The 24,595-nt window shown below is 34.6% G+C and overlaps 1 protein-coding gene across 1 annotated transcript; it reads right to left on the bottom strand.

Moving 5' to 3' along the window:
* Nucleotides 1-1,674: 1,674 nt before the first annotated feature.
* On the bottom strand, nucleotides 1,675-24,125 carry LOC124541825 (fatty acyl-CoA reductase 1-like). The gene is made up of 14 exons (XM_047119731.1): nucleotides 23,743-24,125; nucleotides 15,188-15,318; nucleotides 14,589-14,591; nucleotides 13,880-13,967; nucleotides 13,022-13,094; nucleotides 9,904-9,994; nucleotides 8,992-9,137; nucleotides 8,353-8,462; nucleotides 7,134-7,217; nucleotides 6,391-6,499; nucleotides 5,202-5,379; nucleotides 3,771-3,841; nucleotides 2,785-3,042; nucleotides 1,675-1,822 (listed from the first exon to the last, which is right to left on the bottom strand). The coding sequence occupies exons 1-14, from the start codon at nucleotides 23,831-23,833 to the stop codon at nucleotides 1,723-1,725; spliced, it is 1,533 nt and encodes a 510-aa protein (XP_046975687.1). The 5' UTR covers nucleotides 23,834-24,125; the 3' UTR covers nucleotides 1,675-1,722.
* Between the last annotated feature and the right edge of the window lie 470 nt (nucleotides 24,126-24,595).

Genomic DNA, 24,595 nt, shown 5'->3' with positions numbered 1-24,595 from the left:
AACTAAAATCATACTATTTAATAGATACAAGTACCCTTGAACAAGTTCTGAATCTATAGCGAAAAGAATTGGCGAGATTATTAATATCACTTTTTACCTAACATAATTTGTCAGTAAATCCTTACTAATAATGACTATACACACATATGGATATGAACGAAGAAATTCCTAATTAATTACTTGACGAACTAATCATATAGGTACAAAACAAAGGTCAAATACCTACCTATAAATTATAAAATAGATATATCATTTTAACAGTAATTATCACAGTTGCGTGAACCAACAGTCCTGTTTGGAAGACCCGAACTGTATACCTCCTTCTAGTAATATTTAGATTCCGACTCGTCGCTCTCGAAAAGAATTAATAGAATGCGACAGTTGTCCCTTCAAACGTTTCAGATCACGTGACTCTTTATGTCATGGCGTTCACACCTCACAGATACAACAAAATCATCTGAGTTAATAATTATTCGTAATCTACGACATATTGTGTGAATAATACCCAACCCCTTAAAGGCGAGAGAAACCGCAGACGAAAACTAGTAAAACATATGATTTATTTAAAGTTATGCACGCAAGCACCAAAAAACAGTAGAATATTTTTAAACTACATGAACAAAAACATATATTAATGATATAATCATTTGTAATGCTTTAAAAAAATATGTAACGTAATATAAAAATAATATTAGGATGTTTTAATTGAAAACGACAAAAAATAATGAAGAGGAAAATTATACACGAAACATATTCACGATTTTGTACATAACAGATTATTACATTATATTTTTTATTTAATGTTCTACCAATATTTACATACATAAATAATAAATCCTTAGAATTTTTATGCAAGATTTGGACCTTGGAACAGTTGTGCAAAAACCTTTAATAAAAGTATAACACCTCACGTTATTGCCTCCACTAAAATCAAAATCATAATATATATAATTCAAGTAGGCTTTTACAAGTATTTTTGAAACGTCATTTGACAACTATCTTAAGCGAAGTCGCCATCTTTTCAGAAAGTATATTTTACCGAGAAGAACCGACAAGAAACTCAGTAATTACTCTCTTGCAACATTTAAAACTGACGAGTTAGTCAAAAATATTACCAGTCCACTTGAAAGTTATTGCTTTTTTTAAACAACAACAACAACCTGTAAATTTCCCACTGCTGGGCTAAGGCCTCCTCTTCCTGTTTGAGGAGGTTTGGAACATATTCCCCCACGCTGTTCCAATGCGTGTCGGTGGAATACACATGTGGCAGAATTTCTATGAAATACCGAGCACGAGATGAATTATAAATACAAATTAGGATCATGAAAATTATTAAATGTGTATTATCAGGCATATATATAATATTTTACCTATGTTTTTGTTTCATTATTATTGTTATCGTATTTATTGTAAAATTTATTGTTACCGCCTTCATGATTTTCTGTTTGGCCTAAAGGTTGACTGGCAGAGAATGCCTTCAGGTATTAAGTCCGCCTATTGTTTCAACTTTTGATGTTGGTCAATAAAGTATTTTAAATAAAATAAAATTGAGCGGTGCTTGCCTGTTTGAACCCGCAATCATCGTTTAAGAAGCACGCGTTCTAACCACTGTTCCATCTCTACTCATTGCGTTTTTAAATAATTTTGAAATAAAAGACGTATTTTTGTTTATCAAATATATTAAAATAAGAGAAAACATAAAAATAATTGTAACATACAATACTATGACGTGAACAGGTTCTTAATGAAATTCGTATTGATTATCCACCAAAATAGCAAACCGTAGAAAACGCATTTCAGTAGCTTATCCAAAAACTGGACCCTGGAAATAAGACACAATTAACACAAAACCCTTTGATATACCAACTATTTTACTTGAAAACAACATAAAACAACAAAACAACAACAGCCTGTAAATTCCCACTGCTGGGCTAAAGGCCTCCTCTCCCTTTAAGGAGAAGGTTTGGAACATATTCCACCACGCTGTTCCAATGCGGGTTGGTGGAATACACATGTGGCAGAATTTCTATGAAATTTGTCACATGCAGGTTTCCTCACGATGTTTTCCTTCACCGCTGAGCACGAGATGAATTATAAAGACAAATTAAGCACATGAATCAGCGGTGCTTGCCTGGGTTTGAACCCGCAATCATCGGTTAAGATGCACGCGTTCTAACCACTGGGCCATCTCGGAAATGTAATGTAATGAATTTACTTGAAACCTATTTACTAATTGACCAAACTCTTCATTAATTATTTAATTGACTGTCAGATAGAATTACTCCTTTTGGGTTCACGGGCCATCTGATAGTAATTATCTCATTAGGGTCGTAAGAAACATTAAGCATTCCTTACATCGCCAATGCGCCACTAATCTTGGAAGCTAAGGTGTTATGTCCTTCTATTTAGATGGACTTTTTCATCTTCAGCGGAACACAAGAAAGGTAGTTTACCAGAATTATTACTCAGATAGTTGCTTTATGAGACTTGGCTAACAATCTCCTCTTGAGGAGATGGTTTGGCGATTTTACTCAGCTGCTCCAATATTCATATTTTCTGCATTTAATTGACCTCAATAAAAATATTCGCAATTTTTGCCAACATTTAAAAATTTATAGATAAGTAAAATTTAATGACACCAATAAATCTAATAGTAAAATGACCAAATTATTGGGTGTGTTGCATTCCATTGCTGAATTATAAAGTACATGAAAGCGAAGTTCTCTAAGTAAACGCGTCATTGGATATTTAGCAACCTGAAATAAACGTGGGTACTCAATTTACCTTTGATGATGTATCCTCGCCTTAGGTAGATTCTCATCTTTTTCTTTTAATAAATATTTCCTGCCAGTCGCACAACTTTGCTTAAAGAATTCATATTTGTCAATGTTTTCGATTTCATAGTAGAAGTCGTCATGGTCCTCTTGTTTGATCTTCGAACGGAGATTTATTAAGTTTTTGTTGCTGAAAGTCCATTGCTGAATCAAAAAGTACTGGAGAGCGAGGTTTGATACGTAAACTCGTCGTTGGATCTTTAACAACCTGAAATAAACGAACGAATATATATTAAATCTCTTATGACAAAATTTTGTTCTATCTATCTATATCTATCTTTCGTTCTTTAGGTTTATAAAAGCACATTTGAATCGTCATGTCACAATATCAAATTTATTGATTTCGAAATCCAAGTCAGAGCATTTAAGTTTTTCATTAAAGAGATTATTGTAACTACCGGAACAATACACATTTTTAGTTCCCATAATTGATAAATATTAAGCAACCCTTTTAGTAAAAGACGAAAGATTTATAAGTTTTGAAGGGAAATCTTTTGAGAGTCGAGATGGCCCAGTGGTTAGAACGCGTGCATCTTAACCGATGATTGCAGGTTCAAACCCAGGAAAACACCGCTGATTCATGTGCTTAATTTGTCTTTATAATTCAACTCGTGCTCAGCGTTGAAGGAAAACATCGTGAGGAAACCTGCATGTGACAAATTTCATAGAAATTCCGCTACATGTGTATTCCGCCAACCCGCATTGGAACAGCGTGGTGGAATATATTCCAAACCTTCTCCTCAAAGGGAGAGAAGGCCTTTAGCCCAGCAGTGGGAATTTACAGGCCGTTGTTGTTATTTGTTGTAAGCAACCCTTTTAAGCCGTCAACTTACAGAATGTCTATGGGTGTGACTTTTACCATTTGCTCATCAGTCAAGTTAAAAAATATATATTTACATTTATATTATGCTAGTATTTTATATGATATGAACTTACATAGGCTTCTTTCCGAATATCGTTAGTAAGAAATCAACAAATATAGCCGGTATCGTGTGCAAAATCATAGCCTGAAAAGAAACAAATCCTATAACATACACATCATAATAATTGTTTGTAAAGTATTCCAATCTCAATAAACACATAACAAGGAAACAACTTGGGCATTGGTCATAATTTTTAAAGAATAAGAAGCAAGAATTGAGAATTCACGAATAAATAGTGTTTCGAATTTCAGAAAAGTTACTATCAGAATTTTGGAAGTGAACTTTAGTGGATATAAATAATTTGGTGCAATAGTGTTGTAGTATCAACATCATCATCAGCCTTTTGGTCCACTGCTGGACATAGGTCTCTCCAAGTGCACGCCACAGCGGTCTTTCTCCGGCTACGCGCATCCAACTCCTGCCTGCCGCCTTGCGTATATCGTCACTCCACCGTGCCTGAGGACGTCCTACACTACGTTTGCCGAGACGCGGTCTCCACTCTATACCACGTTTTCACCAACGGTTATCGATTCTACGACAAAAATGGCTAGCCCACTGCCACTTTAGCTTACTCATCCGGTGGGCTATGTCGATGACTTTGGTTCTTTGACATAGTATAAATAAAAGTATATTAATCAAGAACTGTACGTTAAAAGCATTAACACATCGCGATGTGTTTATTAACACATACCGATGCATCGGTCGAAAAAAGCTTGTTTACATTAACTGAGAAACTGTTTGCCTATTGGTCGAAATTCAAAAAGTTGAAGAAACACACAAGACTTTTCTCGAACATATTTTTCCCGTCCGGTACTTGATGGGGAACGAAAACATCGTAAGGACACATGTATGTTTCGTATGGAAACTTGCAACATGTGTATCACATGCATGAAACAATACATGTGTGTACATGCATAAGAACATCTCGTAGAATGTACTCCAATTGTCCAAAAACAGAAGAAAAGATCTTAGCCCAACAATTGGATATTTACAGGCTGCTATATACTTCCATTACTTTTGATAGCTTAATGATTTTGATGAAATTTTGAACAGAGGAACCTGTATAAGTTTTTAAATTAACATGGTTATTTTTATTATTACTTATTATTATTTTTAGTGATGGAGTTCGATAATTCGACATTATCTACGAATGTCTTGTTCACTGATGTTTGCGGGTAGATGTTGATAATATTAGAAGTGTCCATATCGGACTACCTCCTTTCTCGTTCTTGTGTTGCATAAACACTGGTCACCTCTACCATTGTCACTTTCACCCCTACTCCGATTTCGCCACTTGTAACAACATCAACATCTACCCGCAAAATTCAGTCTCGTGAACAAGACATTCGTAGATAATATTCAAATATCAAACACCACCAATTAAATAACTGTAATAGATTAACCCTATCTCATGTCCTATCTAACATATAACCTCGGTACTTACATAAACATTAAACATAAATAATGACTTAGTAACGGTCACGTGGTAGGTCCATATCATATTGTCAAGCGGTACAGCCTCCACAATCTCTTTTCCAATATCGACGAGCTCCTGCAAAGTTATGTTCTTCAGTTTTCCAGCACAGCTGTTGTATATTGGTATATCGTCTGTGGGTTCAACCCTGAAATACAAAGGAAAATATATGTCGTTATATTTGAGGCAATAACGATGATTGTGGGTTCAAACCCAGGCAAGCACCGCTGATTCATGTGCTTAATTTGTCTTTATAATTCATCTCGTGCTCAGCGGTGAAGGAAAACATCGTGAGGAAACCTGCATGTGACAAATTTCATAGAAATTCTGCCACATGTGTATTCCACCAACCCGCATTGGAACAGCGTGGTGGAATATGTTCCAAACCTTCTCCTTAAAGGGAGAGGAGGCCTTTAGCCCAGCAGTGGGAATTTACAGACTGTTGTTGTTGTTGTAACGCCTGGAAACAGTGGGCAGGTATCACTGTAAAAACTGTTCCAAGTATGATTGGAAAAATCACGGATTTCAGACTACTGATCATCTCTGGTCATCATCATCATCCTCTATCCTCATTTCAGAGGTTGTGACGTAAAGTTACTGATTTTCTTTTACTAAATTATTACAATATCAAATAGAAAATATGTTAAATTGATTTAGTGAATACCATACGTCAATATTTTTTATTATTATTTGGTGTTATTGAATGCAATTATGACTATGATTGTGGATGATTAATTGATAACTCTCAATCATTCTAATGAATTATTCCTCATTACAAATAGCGTGAAATACAAAGGCTTATTTACTTTATTATATTTAAGCATTAATTAACTTACGTCGTTTTGAAGACGTATTATTTTTTAAATGAAATATTTGCGTGTAATTTAAAAATATTTACTAGACAGAGAAGGCAATATGTTGCACCGTACTACGTAACTAGTAGTCGCTCGCAGCTTCGATCGCGTTTAGGATGTCGGTTGTCATGTGTTAGGCAAAATGTTCTTTCTTGGAGTTCAAGCTTGCTTCATACCAAATTTCATCATCTCCGGTTTAAAGGTTTGGTCGTGAAAGAACGACAGACAGGCAGAGTTACTTTCATATTTATAATATTAATATATATCTTAAGATATTATAGAAAATATTCAGAACCAATACTAACACTTTCGTGCCTCTTATCCACGAGGCTACGATGCAGGATCTGATGGTGAAGTCAACTGGTACGTAATCCATGATCATGTCTGGGCTCGAGTAGAGTGTACGGAGTATTCCTATAAATGAAATATTTATATGTATATCATAGAAAAATTATGTTGTGGACCTTATCCTATATCAAAGGATGCAGGGCATATTGTAGTACTCTACACAATTTTTACGCAAACACAGATGCACTCTCTATTCACTCAATCTCATAATCCGACACCTCTGAAAAGAATTTAGGGATGGGTATATCGATTTTACGAGGTATAGGCACTTCCACTTCCAATATCCAGAGAGAGAAATTTTCGAATCCAGAACGGGTGCGTTCGCAACTCGTGACTTAAATAATGACTTAAACTAATCGAATGCGAAAGAAGGAGAAGCCAGGTAAACTGGCATCGTAACGCTTTACATAGTGGAACGGTTTACCCTCCTCAGAGAAGTTATCACTTCGAAGACCTAATAATTCTTTATCAGCCCGAAATGGGGTTTCAATCTAGAATTTTGTATGTATGACTTTATAGCTGACAACAGCGAGAAATAATATGTCTCTGATGAAAATATCTTACAGCTCATGTTTTTAATATAACCTCGTCAATAGATTTACTAGGTGGTAGTTGTGCAAACACATTACCACTTATCACAGAGGCTATAAAACATTCTTTCAAAGAGTTTTTAATTATCAAAACAATGTAGACTTCTTACCTTTCCCACAGCCCACTAATATTCCAGTCGGACCGTTGAAGTTGTCGATCCATCCAGGAAATGGATCCTTATAACTGGATATCACTGAAACAACATTAAACTAAATAATTAACACAATTTAATTACGTGTATCCCATTTGGGGTTAATCCCATTGGAGTGCAATTATACGAACTAGAGAAAAGGAAGCATTAGTAGGTTTTATTTTATTTATTTATTTATTCGTTTAGCATGATACAAAATAGCAACAAATTATTATAGTACAGCATAAGTTTTATAAACTTTACCGTGTACCACAGTCACCGTATTGTAATAAAGAAATGTCAATAAAAAAAAAAACAAGAAAGAGAACAAAAATAGGGTAGGCAAAGAAAATTATACAAAACAGATAAATTAGAAGCGACAAACACTCTCATCATCCAATATTTATGACGCAAGACGAAAACAATACAATTATGGTTTGGTATAGTATTTATGACTACGTGGGATCTATAAACCAACAATTTCACTGCCATCGTCTTCATGTTGCATGTGAGGCCACATGAAAAACTTACTATATATTCTTGGAAATGGGATTTCTGGGATTCATTGCCATGTGCCCAAGACGACTATCATGCCTTTTGGGTTATATGTATGATTATAGATCCGAAAGTTTACTGATAAACATAAATTACTAATGTTTTTTTAATGATCTTTGTGGGTTTATTTAGCGTATTAATCAAAAACTTAATTTTCGAAACGGATTGATTTGGTATTTACTAACCTACGTAAAAACCAGACAGCTTGCAAAAACATATATATTTAATAATATTTGTATTTAAAGAACGTACATCAATTAATCATCCAAGACTTCTAACAATATTTTAGAATTATAACAATATTTTTAATTGGAATTTTACATAAAAAAAATACCAATTAAAATCTACATTGAATTACCAAATTTAACAAAAAAAAAAGATAGGCGTATTGAGATAGCCATATATATTATGTATTTAATAACTGGCACGATAAAATAATTAATAATTAATATTTGAAAATAATGAAATGACTGGGAAAAAAAATTGTTACAAAAATTAAATAAATAACAAAAAATAAGTTTGAATATTGTTATATATATACCGTATATATAAAAACAGAAAAATAGAAGGATGACGCTTCTTTACCTGATTTTTATGATAAATAATTTAATAAGGTAAGTTGCAATTATCACCAAAAACTTACCTATTGACGGCCTGATTATTACAACAGGTAACTTTCCTTTGTATTCATAAACTACGTGTTCTGCCAATTGTTTGGTAAATACATAAGTATTTGGTAGTTCCCCGATATATCTAGAAGAAAAACAAGGGATGTATAGTCAGGGAGTTGGTTGGCATTTCTGTGTAGGATTTGTTTTCTTTTTGAAATGAATATAAATTCAAACTTCGATTTTATCACGATGTATTGATTCACTGACGACCTCCATGGTCGAGTGGTGTGTACACCGGTTTTCATGGGTACACCACTCTGAGTTCCCGGGTTCGATTCCTGGCCGAGTCGATGTAGATTACCATTACTTTTCTATGTTGTCTTGGGTCAGGGTGTTTGTGGTACCGTCGTTACTTCTGATTTCCATAACACAAGTGCTTCAGCTACTTACGTTGGGATCAGAGTAATGTATGTGATGTTGTCTCATATTTATTTATTTATTTATTTAGTTTTCCTTCAGCAAATCGAAATTTGCTGATTCTGACATGGTATTAAACCACTCGGCCCAAACGTAACTTGTAGGTAAGTAATATTATTTATAAGATAACATATATATGTTACAAAATGCACTTAAAAATACATTTATAACATGTATAGGTATTTAATACTTACTTAGGTGTCAAAACTTGTAAAGTATGATCGTCAAATTGCTCGCAAACTTGGAGCATATCACGCCAGTCCACGTGTGGAGGATACATCACTTCCTCAATGGGGTCGCGGTTCGTGTTCGAATACGCGGTCGATACATGGATGAGGCACTTAAAATTAAAACTATTATGTAATACATTATATATACACGATGACCACCATGATGATACACCATAATGGTCACCAAAAACATCCCTTAAGAAGATAAGTTAAGTTCACATGGGTACATATCCATACTGGACCAATTTTGATATAAATCTATCTTGAGAGTAGTTGTCGCATGCAGCTTTGCTCGCGTTTGAGAGAACTATCGACAAAACTCAAACTAAAATTCCTTTATTTAATATGGAATAATTATATTTACTTATTGATAGTCAAATAAACTTTACCACCAGTTTGAAAAAGGAAACACCTACCCTGACCTAAGAAGAACCGGCGAAAGTAAGTCAGTGGGTCCTTTTTTGGCAATTTTATTAAATAAATATATCGAATATGAATAGAAAGCCAGAAGGCGATCGTTTCATTCCCAAAGTGTGCTATCAACTATAAACTCACTAATTGTATAATTACCTTCCGCACACAAATGTTCCTTAATAAAATTTTCTAATTTTTAATGCATGCATTTTGAACGCATTCTAGGATCATATTGTCGAACAGTATACATTGCCCCACAAAAGTGTTACTGACTCTATACAGTCGAGTAACAGGGTTGTATTTGATCCTTGTACCAATGCTATGAGTATCACATTTTCTCATAACATTACAGTATATATTGTAACTCCCATATCCTTACTTGGAGTTAAAACTTGCTTCATATCGAATTTCATCTAATTCAGTTCAAAGGTTTGGCGCTTAAAGATCAACAGACAGACTCACCTCTAAATTACGAACTTCCGTCGCTAATTCCATGACCTCTTTAGTTCCGATCAAGTTAAGCCTTGTTGCTGTTTTTAACGAATCGTCAAATCTGGAATACAAAATGTTTTAATTTTTAGTAACGATCCGCCCTGGCTTTGCACGAGATACTAAATATACTACAGAATGTCTTGTAACGTAAAATTTTTCAATGGTTACACAATACAAACCACTATGCCCTTGCGTTTTAAATCTGTAAAATCTTCAAAAATATTCCATTAAAATACATACTGTAAGAGACCATGTTGATCTATGTTAATTGCACAATGTTTTTAAGGAACTTAATTGGATAAGGAATAATGCTGTATCGCCTAAAATAGCTTCAAATTAAAGGCATTACTCTCGCAAAAAGTAATTAATATAATGAGTAAAGTAACAGATAAGATAAATGGTGGAAGGGCTTTGTGCAAGCCCGTCTTGGTAGGTATCACCCACTCATCAGTTATTCTACCATCAAATAACAGTACTCAGTATTGTTGTGTTCCGGTTTGAAAGGTGAGTCAGTGTAACTACAGGCACAAGAGACATAACATCTTAGTTCCCAAGGTTGGTGGCACATTGACGATGTAAGGAATAGCTAATATTTCCTACAGCATCATTGTCTATGGGTGATTGTGACCACTTACTATCAGATGGCCCATATGCTCGTCCGCCAACCTACAACATAATAAAATTTTAACAAAAAGAAAAACCGACTTCAAACAAAACACTATTTTAAAACAAATGAATATGCACGAAAAAGTAATACAAATAATTGCGTATTCAACATATTTTTTAGAGTCTTCCTAAGTTAAATGAAATAAAAAATATTAGACTACTTAAAAGTCGATTAACGATTATATCATGTAGTTATAGTTATTGGTATATTTGGAGCCGGTGTCAGCCACGGTGCCCTTGCCCCAACAATCAAAAGAAAGAAGCGATACGAGCCCCTTGATTGTTCCAGTACATTATTGTGTAAAAGGTAATTTGTAAAAAACATATTTGTTAAAGTATTCTCGTATTGTTTTTTGATAGATATACTGTAGGGTTTTATTGGCTGACACCGACTCCAAATATAACAATAATTATAACTACATGATATAATCGTTAATCGACTTTTAAGTAGTCTAATATTTTTTATTTCATTTAACTTAGGAAGACTCTAAAAAATATGTTGAATACGCAATTATTTGTATTACTTTTTCGTGCATATTCATTTGTTTTAAAATAGTGTTTTGTTTGAAGTCGGTTTTTCTTTTTGTTAAAATTTTATTTATTTTTTGATTTTAAGTGAAGCTGATGTTGACTAACTAATTTTTTTTAATATGGATAGATTGAGCGTTCCGTTTATATGAGTCAGAAACTACTTCGAGGACAATTTCAAAGGAAACTTGCGAATAAAGCAAAAATAGACTTTCGAAAATGCGGATTTAATACGTCACGCGGTGTGAACTACAGGATCCCTCGAAAGAGCTGTAATCGAACTCAGCAAAAAAACTTTGGAAAAGACCAACTATATTTCATACATCATATGACATCACATCACATACACAAAATTTGATTAAAGATAGTAAGAAATTCTGCCCCATATCGCACCCTAACTGCGAGCCGTATAGGAGTTCCATCACTACATAGTATAAAACAAAGTCGCTTTCTCTGTCCCTATATCTTTAAATCTACGCAACGGATTTTGATGCGGTTTTTTTTTAAAGATAGTGTGATTCAAGGGGAAGGTTTGTGTATATAATACATGAACAATATAGTAAAGAAACACTGATAATTTTAGAAGTTTGCGATGTGATGTCGTATATAAACAAATTCTGTAGTATATTTAGTATCAGTATTGCACCCGTGCGAAGCCGGGGTGGGTAGCTAGTTGATTATAATATTCGACTATGATAAACATAAACATAACCACATTACGGAAGGTGACTCAAATATCCAAATAACCTATAAATAAAAGATTCGACCGAGTATCGTTAACGTGCTTCTCAGAATTGTTCCGTTCCCTTCCGTTCCGTCACTTTGTCATGGATCCTGTGCTCAGAACCTTACCAAACTTTCACCAAATTACCCTTGAAGTATATATTTTATAATAAAAAAAGAATTATCAAAATTGGTTAACGTGATTTTCAGTTATTCACCTATTTGTCGCGCATATACATAACGCAAATTTAAGACATATGTCGTTTTCACATGGATACCATCATCGGAAAAAAAATTAAAAAAAATGGGACCCCACGGGAAGCACTACCTTTCAAACAAAAAAAAAATTATCAAAATCGGTCCACCCAGTGAAAAGTTATGAGGTAACAAACATAAAAAAAAAAAAAAAAAAAAAAAAAAAAAAATACAGACGAATTGATAACCTCCTTCTTTTGGAAGTCGGTTGAAAAAGGATATAATAAGGCATTGGGTCTTACAACATGACTTATCAATAATTAGGTCTTTAATAATGTTTACTGGCTATATAGGTTTTTTCTTTTTCGTTTGACACAGTTTACTTGTATTATAGAATGATTTCGAATAAGTTAGTACAATAATAAAATCCTTTGACTTCGTTACATTGCTTACTTTCAACATTAAACTATCAGGGCATTCCTAAGACGTATATCATCCGGGACTTTTTTGAGAGCGTTTTAAGGTATATAATACTATAGTACATTATTTTGTAAACACAAAAACTATGTTTATTTACGACGTTACTTTAGAAACTTCTAAAACCGTCATTGTTTCTTTACTATAGTGTCCATGTATTATGTACAAAGACCTTCCTCTCCATTCACTCTATCTATTAAAAATATCTCATCAAAATCACTAATAGACACTAAACACTTAGTAGAGTGAAAAAAGGTGACAAAACAACAACAACAGCTTGTAAATTCCCACTGCTGGGCTAAAGGCCTCCTCTCCCTTTGAGGAGAAGGTTTTGGAACATATTCCACCACGCTGTTCCAATGCGGGTTGGTGACAAAAAAGAGAGCGTCTGTCCAAAACGTTTGTAACTCAAAGTGCCTACCGCTGCTTTGTAACGCGTTACGTAACGTAGCGGTCTACCCTCTTATAACAAGTTATCACCTCAAAATAAAACTTTTACCTGACACTCGCCGCTGCGTGGTATATAATGTGTGTTCTATTAACAATCAGTGTCCTATCTTCATCTGATATACCTGAAAAGTAAAATTAAATGTACGTCTCTCTTCCGACAGAAGACTTAAACCAACCTAAGTTGAACTATTTAATATATAAATTGCTTAACTTGAGAAAAGCTTAAGTTACTACTTAATGGTGTGTAAAGGCACGGGCAAATGTGAGCCCGTGAATATTGTAAATTATAATTTTAAAAAAAGTATTGATAATGTAATGAAACGTTATTAATAATTAAATTATTTTATTGTTTATTAAAATACGTTTGATCATTAGTTAATTTTTTATGTATCAAATCAAAATATACTTTATTCGAGTAGGCTTTTACACTTTTAAATCATCGTTTAAGAACTATATTAAGTGAAGCCACCACATTTTCTGAATAGATTTTACAGAGAAGAACCGGCAAGAAATTCAGTACTATCTTTCAACATTTAAAAATGCAACAACAATGCTGCAATCCCAATGCTGGGTTAAAGGCCTCCTCTCCCTTTAAGGAGAAGGTTTGGAACATATTCCACCACGCCGTTCCAATGCGGGTTGATGGAATACACATGTGGCAGAATTTCTATGAAACTTGACATTTCACCGCCGAGAACGAGATGAATTATAAACACAAATTAAGCACATGAATATTCAGTGGTGCTTGCCTGGGTTTAAACCCGCAATCATCGGTTAATATGCACGCGTTCCTACCACTGGGCCATATCGCCTCATAAATACAAATATGTTAGTTAAATACAATAATATATGTATTAACATTATTAGTATCATTACTGTAGGTCTATTTGTATATTTAAAAACATACCTAATCCAGTTTCCGAAATGTCTCCGGCGATGAAAAATACTTTTGACTCGAATACTCCAGGCTTTTCTTTGCGTAGCCGATCGAAACACTGAAAATAAGCATTTTAAATTATTAATTTATATTTAACTAGCGCCACTATGATATAAACCTTCCTCTTGAATCAGTCTATCTATTGGAAAATACCGCATCAAAATCCGTTGCGTAATTTTAAAGATCTATGCATACATAGGAACAGACAGCGGTAAGCGACTTCGTTTGCACTCTGCACTGACTTCACATGGGCACCATTTTATTAATAAAGAATATTATATGATACAAATATTATATACCTTATAACATTCGGGAACAATGTAGCTTCTTACCAGATATATATTACTAGCACTGGATCATTAGTTCAGGTGATACATACATATAAAGAGATGAATAAATTGAAATACAAAAGATCAATATTCGCAGGACGAGAAAAAAATGAACCACATTCGAAATTTAAAGTCTCTAACCTAACTGGACTTGACTAAACTCTCCCTGTCTGTCCTCATAGATTTGTCACTCGAAAGAATGAGACAGCAATATCAAATCAATCGCTCATGAAAAGTAACAGCAATGTTCCATTGCTGAGCTAACACATCCTCTCTTTTTGTATAGTTTGGATTTTCCACAACGCTGCCCAAATTTTTTGGATTATAGGTGAAAAGACTGGCATTTGGACCACCTTTCGTACCACCAGAATGTGGTTATTGTTGCCCATAGATATTGGTACGATACCAATGCACACTAACATTAGGTACTATGACCTCATATCTTGTATTACTTACCTTTCAAACCGGAACACAACAATATAAAAATCGGTTGATTACAAATATAGTAAGATAATAAAGAGATGAGATGGCCCAGTGGTTAGAACGCGTGCATCCTAACCGATGATTGCGGGTTCAAACCCGGGCAAGCACCGCTATATATATGTGCTTAATTTGTGTTTATAATTCATCTCGTGCTCGGCGGTGAAGGAAACCTGCATGTGTCTAATTTCATCGAAATTCTGCCACATGTGCATTCCACCAACCCGCATTGGAACAGCGTGGTGAAATATGTTCCAAAACCCTCTCTTTAATGGAAGAGGAGGCCTTATCTCAGCTGTGGGAAATTTACAGGCTGTTACTTTACTTTATTTTTACAAATATAGTAGATTTTCATACAACACACTGAGGTTACCCTTGTTCTTTCTAATGTTCTTACTTATTACGAACAGTATCTGTTTTCGTATAAAATAATCGCGATTGTCAAAAATAACGTAGATAATAAACTTACATTTGATTTATATATTGCCAATAATCTTTCTTCTGGAGTGACATTTTTCTTGCTTCTGAGAAGTAAGTAGATTCTGTCTAGATCCGTACACGAATACAGCAATTTTTCAATCAAGACTTTTCCCATAAAACCTGTAAATAAATAAATTAAATATAGTATCGAAGCTATGACATATTTATGGTAACGATGATAAGAATTCGACCAAGAGGTTTCTCTATATCCTGACTTTTATACTCCCAAGACACATCAGGTATAGAACCAAGAGTTACTTGACGGTAGGGCTATGGAAAACCGACTATCTATCAGCTACACTATCAGCCACATTCTACCGTCAAAGAGAAATACTTAGGATTTTTTTTAAATATAATAAGAAACAATGATGAACCACAACTTCGATAAAACATCGGCAAATTCAATAAAACCGATTACTGCCGATTTACACAACCAATAGAAATAGCTCCCTATCTCGCCATTTGACGCTGTTAGTCGCTATAGAATCTCGCGTCAGTTCAACCCGAGAAAGAAAGTGCATGTAAATCGACGTGTCAAATTGACGAATATATTAGGTCACATGATATTACAAGTTATTACATTTGTGCGAAGCTAAGGAAAGCTAGTTTGGAATTTTGGCGTTAAAAATGTTAACAAAACCTATGTGTAAAACAAATCCTATTAATATTATATATAAATCCTACCAATATTATAAATGCGAAAGTTTGTGAGGATGTATGTATATTTGTTACTCTTTCACGACAAACCACTAAACGGATTTCACAGTAAGATAGGTTATACATCTGAATAAAACATAGTCTACAATTTATAATGAATTTATGTAATTTGAGCATAATATAACGATACATATCAGGTGCGAAGCCGGGTATGTCGCTAGTAAATAAATAAATTAAGTATTAGTATTGTTGTTCAGGTTTGGAGGGTGAGTGAGCCAGTGTACGAGACGCAAGCATAACATCTTAGTTCCCAAGGTTGGCGTCACAAGATGTAAAAAATGTTCAACGCTTCTCAAATACCTATGGGCGTAGCTTTAGATTGTTGCAGACAAGAAAATCAAAATCAAAATAAACTTCATTCAAGGGGGCTTTTACGAGCACTTTTGAATCGTCATTTAACAATTAAGTGAAGCTACCACCGGTTCGGAAAGTAGATTCAACCGAGAAGAACCGGCAAGAAACTCAATAGTTAAACTTTTTCAACGTTTAAAAAATTCAATCATATTAGTTAAATACAATTACATATGTATGTAATGTAGAATGTCAGAATATAATGAACGGCAGGTTTGAGTTAGCCAGTAGAATCTATGTATATGTATCCACAGTGTTAATCATACGTTTTTAATTTAAATTTCATAAAGAAATTAGCTCATTAAGTACCATTGCATAATTATGTGTAATTAAAGAAATACTACTATGTAATGATAATGATAGTGATTGTTCTGTCATACCTACTATGATAAATATTGCTTATTATATATCTGTCTGTCGGTATGTATGTAGATCTTTAAAATTACGCAACGGATTTTGATGCGGTTTTTTTGAAAGATAGAGTGATTCGAGAGGAAGGTTTTCGTATATAATACATGGACAATATACTAAACAAATACGGATAATTTTAAGTGTTTTATAATGTGATGTCGTAAATAAACAAATTCTGTATAATATTTAGCATCAGTATTGCGTGCTAGGCGGGTCGTTAGTGTCGAATAATTCTGAAAGCGACGATGTAAAGTTTATTTATTTTGAGATCAACAATTTTATGTGTTCATTGTTGTTTCAACAGTTGTTACAAAGACACAATCGTAATTCCAGAATTATACAGCACTTTGAACTCGACTATATTAATATATTTAAATGAGATCATACAAAATCTACGCATTCAATATGTATGGGAAGTGTTGGTCATAAAGGTCCCAATAAATATTCATGGCGTTAAATAATTTAATTATTTATCAGACAGATGTTGTGTTCTATAAATTTCGTTCGGCTGGGGTCTAATTCTGCTGATTTATAACACAAATAACATGTTTATTTATTTTGAACTACCAACAAAAGATACAATAATTAGTGTACAGCAGTAATTTTTAGTAATACATTACAATTGTTCTTTTACTTACAAGTAATTACAGCATGCAATTTTGTTTTGTTATAGGCAATCATCGACTAACAGAGTTACATAAATAAAAATAATAGATATTCAATTGCGCAAAAAAAACCATGTTTACAAAATACAGGATTTTTCTTAATTTATGTAAAAAATGAGAATTGTAAAAAAGGAAAAAAGCTAATAAAACTATAAAAGAATTCCATTGAATAATCAAAGTAACAAAGTAAAGTGTGTCAAAAAATTGTTCATAAGTATTTAAAAAATTCACGATATAATTACATGTTTGGTGGTTAGAACGCGTGCATCTTAACCGGTGATTGCGAGTTCAAACCCAGACAAGCACCATTATATATGTGCTTAATTTGTGTTCGGCGGTGAAGGAAAGCATCGTGAGGAAACCCGCAAGTGTCTAATTTCATCTAAATTCTGCCACATGTGTATTCAACCATTGGAACTACGTGATGGAATATGTTCCAAACCTTCTCCTCAAAGAGAGAAAGGCCTCAGCCCAGCAGTGGAAAATATACTGGCTGTTGTTGTTGTTAGATGTATCCTTATTGCCTCCACTGGTGACAGTAGGGTTCTTTTGCCCAGAGGGTCGGAATTGCGATTCAACGGGGAAATGCTGCTAGCATTCTTGCCACCATTCGACGCGGGCAAGATTTATACAAACTATTTTTAATTCATATTTGTATATATTTAAGCAATTAATGTTATTAATTCTGTAGTGTTACAAGATTTACATTTTAAATATAATCTAAACATATAAAAAAATTGAAGTATCTGTTTGTAATATTAAAATAGCGCTTTTTTGCTCAATTTATACATATTTATACACGTTACATATACCAAAATAACATTTTTTACAATTTTTGTCTGTTTGTCTGTCTGTCTGCTTGTTCCGGCTAATCTCTGGCAATGGCAGATAACTAAAAACATCACTACGTAATGTTACTTACGACGTTACGTACGTTAAGCGTACTTAATTCGGATGTGATCGGTTTTACGAATTTTGCCGATGCTACATCCAAGTTGTTTCGTACTATAACCCTTTCATTTAGAAGCATCAATATACAAAGATTCCTTGCCCTCTTGACTTGGGACCTTCTCCGACGAACGTGACCTTGATGTCGCATCACAATCGGATGATATGGCGTTAAGGGCAATTATATAAATATTAATATTTATTTAAATACATTGTACGATATTTTTTGTTTAACATTAACATAAATTCTATAGGTTACTTGGTGGTAGGGCTTTGTGCAAGCCCGCCTGGGTATGTACCACCCACTCATCAGATATTCTACAGTTAACAGTTACGCAGTATTGTTGTGTTCCGGTTTGAAGGGTGACTGAGCCAGTGTAACTACAGGCACAAGGGACATAACATCTTAGTTTCCAAGGTTGGTGGCGCATTGACGATGTAAGGAATAGTTAATATTTCTTACAGCGTCATTGTCTATGGGTGATGGTGACCACTTACCATAATAAAAAAGGTTCTCATTTTATAGTTCCAACAAAGCACAAATTATTTTGTCAATGCGACATAAGTCATATAAATATGAAGAAGATTGATCAGTAACTGCTCTGATCAATCTTTTCGTTCATACTGAACACAAATATAAAACATTAAAAGAAAGTAAATGTGACACTGCTCAGGTCTTCTCCCTTATTTCTTAAAAAAGAAACCATAAATGCTACCCCTTTAAAACAAGGAGTAGTTATGAGGATACGCTTACTTTTACAGAAAAAGTTACAGATTAAATACAGACCAGATGTACAAGAGGTAGATCGCTGAGTGATCTTTTACAGTCAACTCTGAACTAGAAAGTAATATAAGATAGAATATAGGGAATATAAATATTCGGAAATAATCATGTTGAAATACACATGAAGAGGACACTTGGATAATGAGGAAACATACAAGAATCGGAAAAATCTGCCTTAAATAAATCCAACAATCTGGAGCAGTGTGATAAGTTCCAAGAGTTCAGTTCAGGACATTTACGGGTACTTTATTAGTATGTATAAGTGCTGATAATGTTGCCAGTCTCATAGAAGACCAACCCACAATGGATATACGTATTTTCAAATCAATTTAATTTAGTATGACGATTATTTAATTTTAAATATATTTAAATATTAAGTTAGTGTGTCATAAATAAACTTTCCACTGAAAACGCTTCCTCGTGTCATTTAAGTAATATACATGTAAAGGTAACTCTGTCTGTCTCTGTCTGTCTGTCGTTCTTTAACAGCCAAACCACTGAACCTAATTTAACAAAATTTATTAATAAAAATTAATAAAAATATTTAAAAACAATTTTTGGTATGATGCAAAATAGGCTATTTAACAACGCAAAAAATAGATTGTGAATTATTGTAATTAGTGTTTATTATGAGTTTAAAAATGGCTATTTACTAACGAAAGTTGAAAATAATACTTAATTTATTCAAAAATCCATAAATTAAAATGAATTTTTTTCAAACTTTTTCAAACGTTGTCACGTGACACAAAACGCTCCCGATTGGCCGGGCTTATGGTGAAGTCACTTTCTTGTTAACTTTGCTTTTCTACTATATGTAGGTACCACAGAGAAAAATACAGGAAAGTGACGTCATCGACCCCATTGCAGCACCATATTGTCCAAGTACCGTTTATGCACGCTATTTAAATATGGAATTTTTAAGACGATATTTTTCGGCAAATATGTACTAGAAATAAAAAAATATACTTTTACTGGGTTCCTTAACCTCTATTCAAAAATATAAAATGGATTTTAAAAACCAGTCAAATAGCCTATTGTGTTTGATTGACTGTGTCGTCCTAATAAAAAAAATATCAGATAAATCTTATATATATGACGATGATTATGAATTTACACTTACACGACCTATATTTATTGAAATGAAAATAACACACAACGTGATCAAGTTTTATAGGTTGTCAGTTGAGAGATGTCAATGGTATAAAATATGTCAGTGTATGTTGTTGAATGAGGCTCTTGGTATCTGGGTCTTGAGACAACCACAGCGCCAGACTCAATTAGTAAAATTAACACAACGGACGACAATGGTGATTGTTTAGATGTAAAGGAAAGTAAGTAACAGCCTGTAAATTTCCCACTACTGTGTCCTCCTCTTCCATTAAGAAGAGAGTTTGGAACATATTCCACCACGCTGTTCCAATGCGGGTTGGTGGAATGCACATGTGGCAGAATTTCGATGAAATTAGATACAAGCAGGTTTCCTCACGATGTTTTCTTTCACCGCCGAGCACGAGATGAATTATAAACACAAATTAAGCACATATAATTAGTGGTGCTTGCCTGGGTTTGAACCGCTATCATCGGTTAAGATGCACGTGTTCTAACCACTGGGCCATCTCAACTCTTGTTTAGATGGCTCCATATGAATTTGCGACGTACATATATATACATATATACACAGCTCAGAAATATGATCTTTTCAAAAAAAGAAGCCAAGATGTTCAAAATCAACCGCCTTTTGTTTTTCTCGTGAGGAAGTGACAGTAGTCCCACAATACGGTGTCGATAACCGAATCAATAATCATACTACTAATTATTATTTCAATTAGAAAAACGTATTTAAAAAACAAAACCGTACTAAATATTATTATTTCAATTAAAATTATATAAGTCATCATCATCATCATCAACATCAGTCTGATCTTGCCCACTGCTGGACATAGGCCTCTCCAAGTGCACGCCGCTATGGTCTTTCTCCGGCTACTCGCATCCAGCTCCTGCCTGCTGCCTTGCGTTAATCGTCACTCCACCGTGCCTAAGGACGGCCTACACTACGTTTGCTGAGACGCGGTCTCCACTTTAGAACACGTTTTCCCCAATGGTTGTCAGTTCTACGACAAATATGACCAGCCCACTGCCACTTCAGCTTACTAATCCGGTGGGCTATGTCGAATACTTTGGCTCTTTGACGGATCACTTCATTTCTGATGCAATCCCTCAGAGAAACGCAGAGCATAGCCCTTTCCATAGCACACTTTAAACTGGTGGACCAGCCTTGCCGTGAGTGTCCACGTTTCGGCTCCGTATGTCATGACACTGAGTAGGACGCACTGGTTGAAGACTTTTGTCTTAAGGCACTGTGGGATCGACGATGTAAAGATTCGTGGACTAGGAGAAGGCCTTTGACTCGGTTGAAATCTTGGCTGTTCTGGAGTGCCTGCAGAGTTGTCAAGTTGATAGGCGATACATCCAAGTGATGAGATGTCTCTACGAAGCTGCCACCATGTCCGTCCGAGTACAGAATCAGCAAACAAATCCCATACCAATGCATCGAGGAGTGAGACAAGGGGACATTATTTCCCTCAAATTATTCACTAATGCGATGAAGGATATGTTCAAGACGCTGAACTGGAAAGGACGTGGCATCAACATCAATGGCGAATACATCTCTCACTTGAGATTCGCAGACGACATCGTCATCGTGGCAGAAACGCTGCAGGACCTACAACAAATGCTAAACGAGCTGGCTGATTCTTCTATGCGCATCGGCCTACGGATGAACTTGGACAAAACCAAGGTCATGTTCAATGAACATATTCTACCGGAACCGTTTGTTCAAGTCACCATCGCCCATAGACATTGACGCTGTAAGAATTATTAACTATTCCTTACATCGTCAATATGCCACCAACCTTAGGAACTAAGATGTTATGTCCCTTGTGCCTGTAGTTACACTTGCTCACTCACCCTTCAGTCCGGAACACAACAATACTGAGTACTGTTGTTTGGCGGTAGAATAACTGATGAGTGGGTGGTACCTACCTAGACGGGCTTGCACAAAGCCCAACCACCAAGTGAATAAAAGAATTCAGCTGGGTTGGGCAGCGTTGGCGAAGTTACGTCGAAAATTATATAAGTATATTTAAAAAATCATGAAAATATGTTCAAATAACAGGACTCGTTATAATTGTTTTCATTGGCCAAGGTCTTGAATAATCTATGACGTAATCAATCGCAAATAAATGACGTTATAACTATCGACAAAGACGACATCACAAATTTGGAAGTTAAATTAAAATTAGCAGTATTTACGGGGTATTGTGTTAATATAATCATAAACATACATAATGAAGTATTTACAATGAAAAAAATTGGCAAACTAATTAGTAAACCGCGTGGAGTAATTATATGTTCGATTAAATACACTCCTAAAATTGATTAAAATTACTGTAATATAGTATCTGTATGTTATATATTTATAGCGGAAGCCGGAAGCCGATAGATGCACGTGAAAGATCGGTGATGGTCTCTTTTTAAAAAGCCGAGATGGCCCAGTGGTTAGAACGCATGCATCTTAACCGATGATTGCAGGTTCAAACCCAGGCAAGCACCGCTGTTTCATGTGCTTAAATTGTCTTTAATATTCTTCTCGTGCTCAGCGGTGAAGGAAAACATCGCGAGGAAACCTGCTTGTGACAAATTTCATAGAAATTCTGCCACATGTGTATTCCACCAACTCGCATTGGAACAGCGTGGTGGAATATGTTCCAAACCTTCTCCTCAAAGGGACAGGAGGCTTTTAGCCCAGCAGTGGGAATTTACAGGCTGTTGTTGTTGCTGTTGTTGGTCTCATTTTGAAGAACACCAAAGACGATTTAACAAAGAGCGTAAAAACTTATCGTTTGGGTAGTGAACGGTGATATCGCTGTATATAAAAAAATTAAAACGTATCTAAAGGCCTCGTTAGGCAGACTGCCTTTCTATTAACACGTTGGCTGTGGCATCAGCCAACATCATATTTTTCCATTCCTTCGGGGTATTTAAGAACTTATATGAACATTGTCATAATATCAGTTCGGGGCTTATTAGACGATTAACGTTAGCAAGTTTTCATTAATGGAATAAAGTCTTCTGGATCTATATTAAAAATGGGTGTTCCACAAGGTTCAATTTTGGGTCCCTTTCTATTCCTAGTATACATAAATGATCTTCCTTTCTATGTTAAAGGTATTTGTGAGATAGTAGCGACGTTACTTCGCTGATTTTTAAGGTTGACAGGAAAAAAACTGACTATGACGATTTGAACGGTGCATTATCATAGATACACAATTGACTTACGGCCTCTGCACGCCAGAGAAACCTATGTTTTTTTTTAGCTACAAACAACAGAAACGAGGCGTCTTAGACCTCGCTAAGTAGAAGGTAATAAGCTAAAAGAAATGTAAATAGTGTAAACGCCGAAAAAAAATAATGAAATCTTTACTTCCTCGCATGGAAACTTTTGTGTTGCGCCCGAATTTCATCGTGCTATGTTACGTACTACGTTATATGATCAGATAATATAACATAATCAGAATGAGCATAGCCTTCTTCATAATTTTATGACAGTTTCTGGAGGTATAATTTGTGTATTAAAAATCTAACAATTTCTCAGCAACATTTACTCACCCGATCCACCGGTGATGAATATCGTTTTTCCTTTATAATATTCTGGAATATTCGGAACGTCTGCCAAATCTCTGTCTTCCAGAAACGTCATGATTGGACCTGGAAAGAAATTACAAACTTAAGTAAACATTGATATTCTTCTTGAATATTTCTTATATACTATATAATAACTGAGGCGACTGATTTCAATTTTCCTAATACCATAAGTGCCATAATTACATACAGAAACCAAGGAGCCTAAAGCTGGACATTTAAGTCTGGACGAATCCTACAGATTTTCACTATTTGTTTCGTTGGTCTTGAAAACTATAATGTTGTCTTAAATTTTCGCGATTATTACACATTTAAATAAAACTAGTTATAACGGATTTTAATCGCGTATATTAATTATTTTGGACATCCCGACGTTTCGAGCACTTTACAGCGTTCGTGGTCACGGGTAGAGTCTACCCGTAACTAGTTTTATTTACTTGAAAACTATTTTTCAGCATACAGATATTAAGACACGTTTTAGCCACAAGTATGATTTAACATCGACGCTCATATTTTGACAGATCTTCTCAAAAATCCTCGAATTTTCCAAGATTAGCACGTCACTATCATCAGCACGTAAAACAGTGGAAATTAGAACAACTCTAAGCAAATCAAAAACGCAGTGGGTGATACGTTTATATAGAAATGGGGTAGGTAAACTTGAAATTATGGATCGTTGAAATGTCACACTGTGAGACTCAGTGTAAATGGCAGAGTTAAACCAATAGCATGCCTAGAAAAATTACGAAAACTTCCTACTTATGGGTATATCCCATTTATTCTCAAATAAACATATCTCCACAGATGTCTTATTCATGAC

Source organism: Vanessa cardui, chromosome 29 (genome assembly GCF_905220365.1).
Source record: "Vanessa cardui chromosome 29, ilVanCard2.1, whole genome shotgun sequence".
Classification (NCBI taxonomy): domain Eukaryota; kingdom Metazoa; phylum Arthropoda; class Insecta; order Lepidoptera; family Nymphalidae; genus Vanessa; species Vanessa cardui.
Note: the sequence above shows the minus strand (reverse complement) of the source record. Positions and strands in the feature narration are given on the sequence as shown.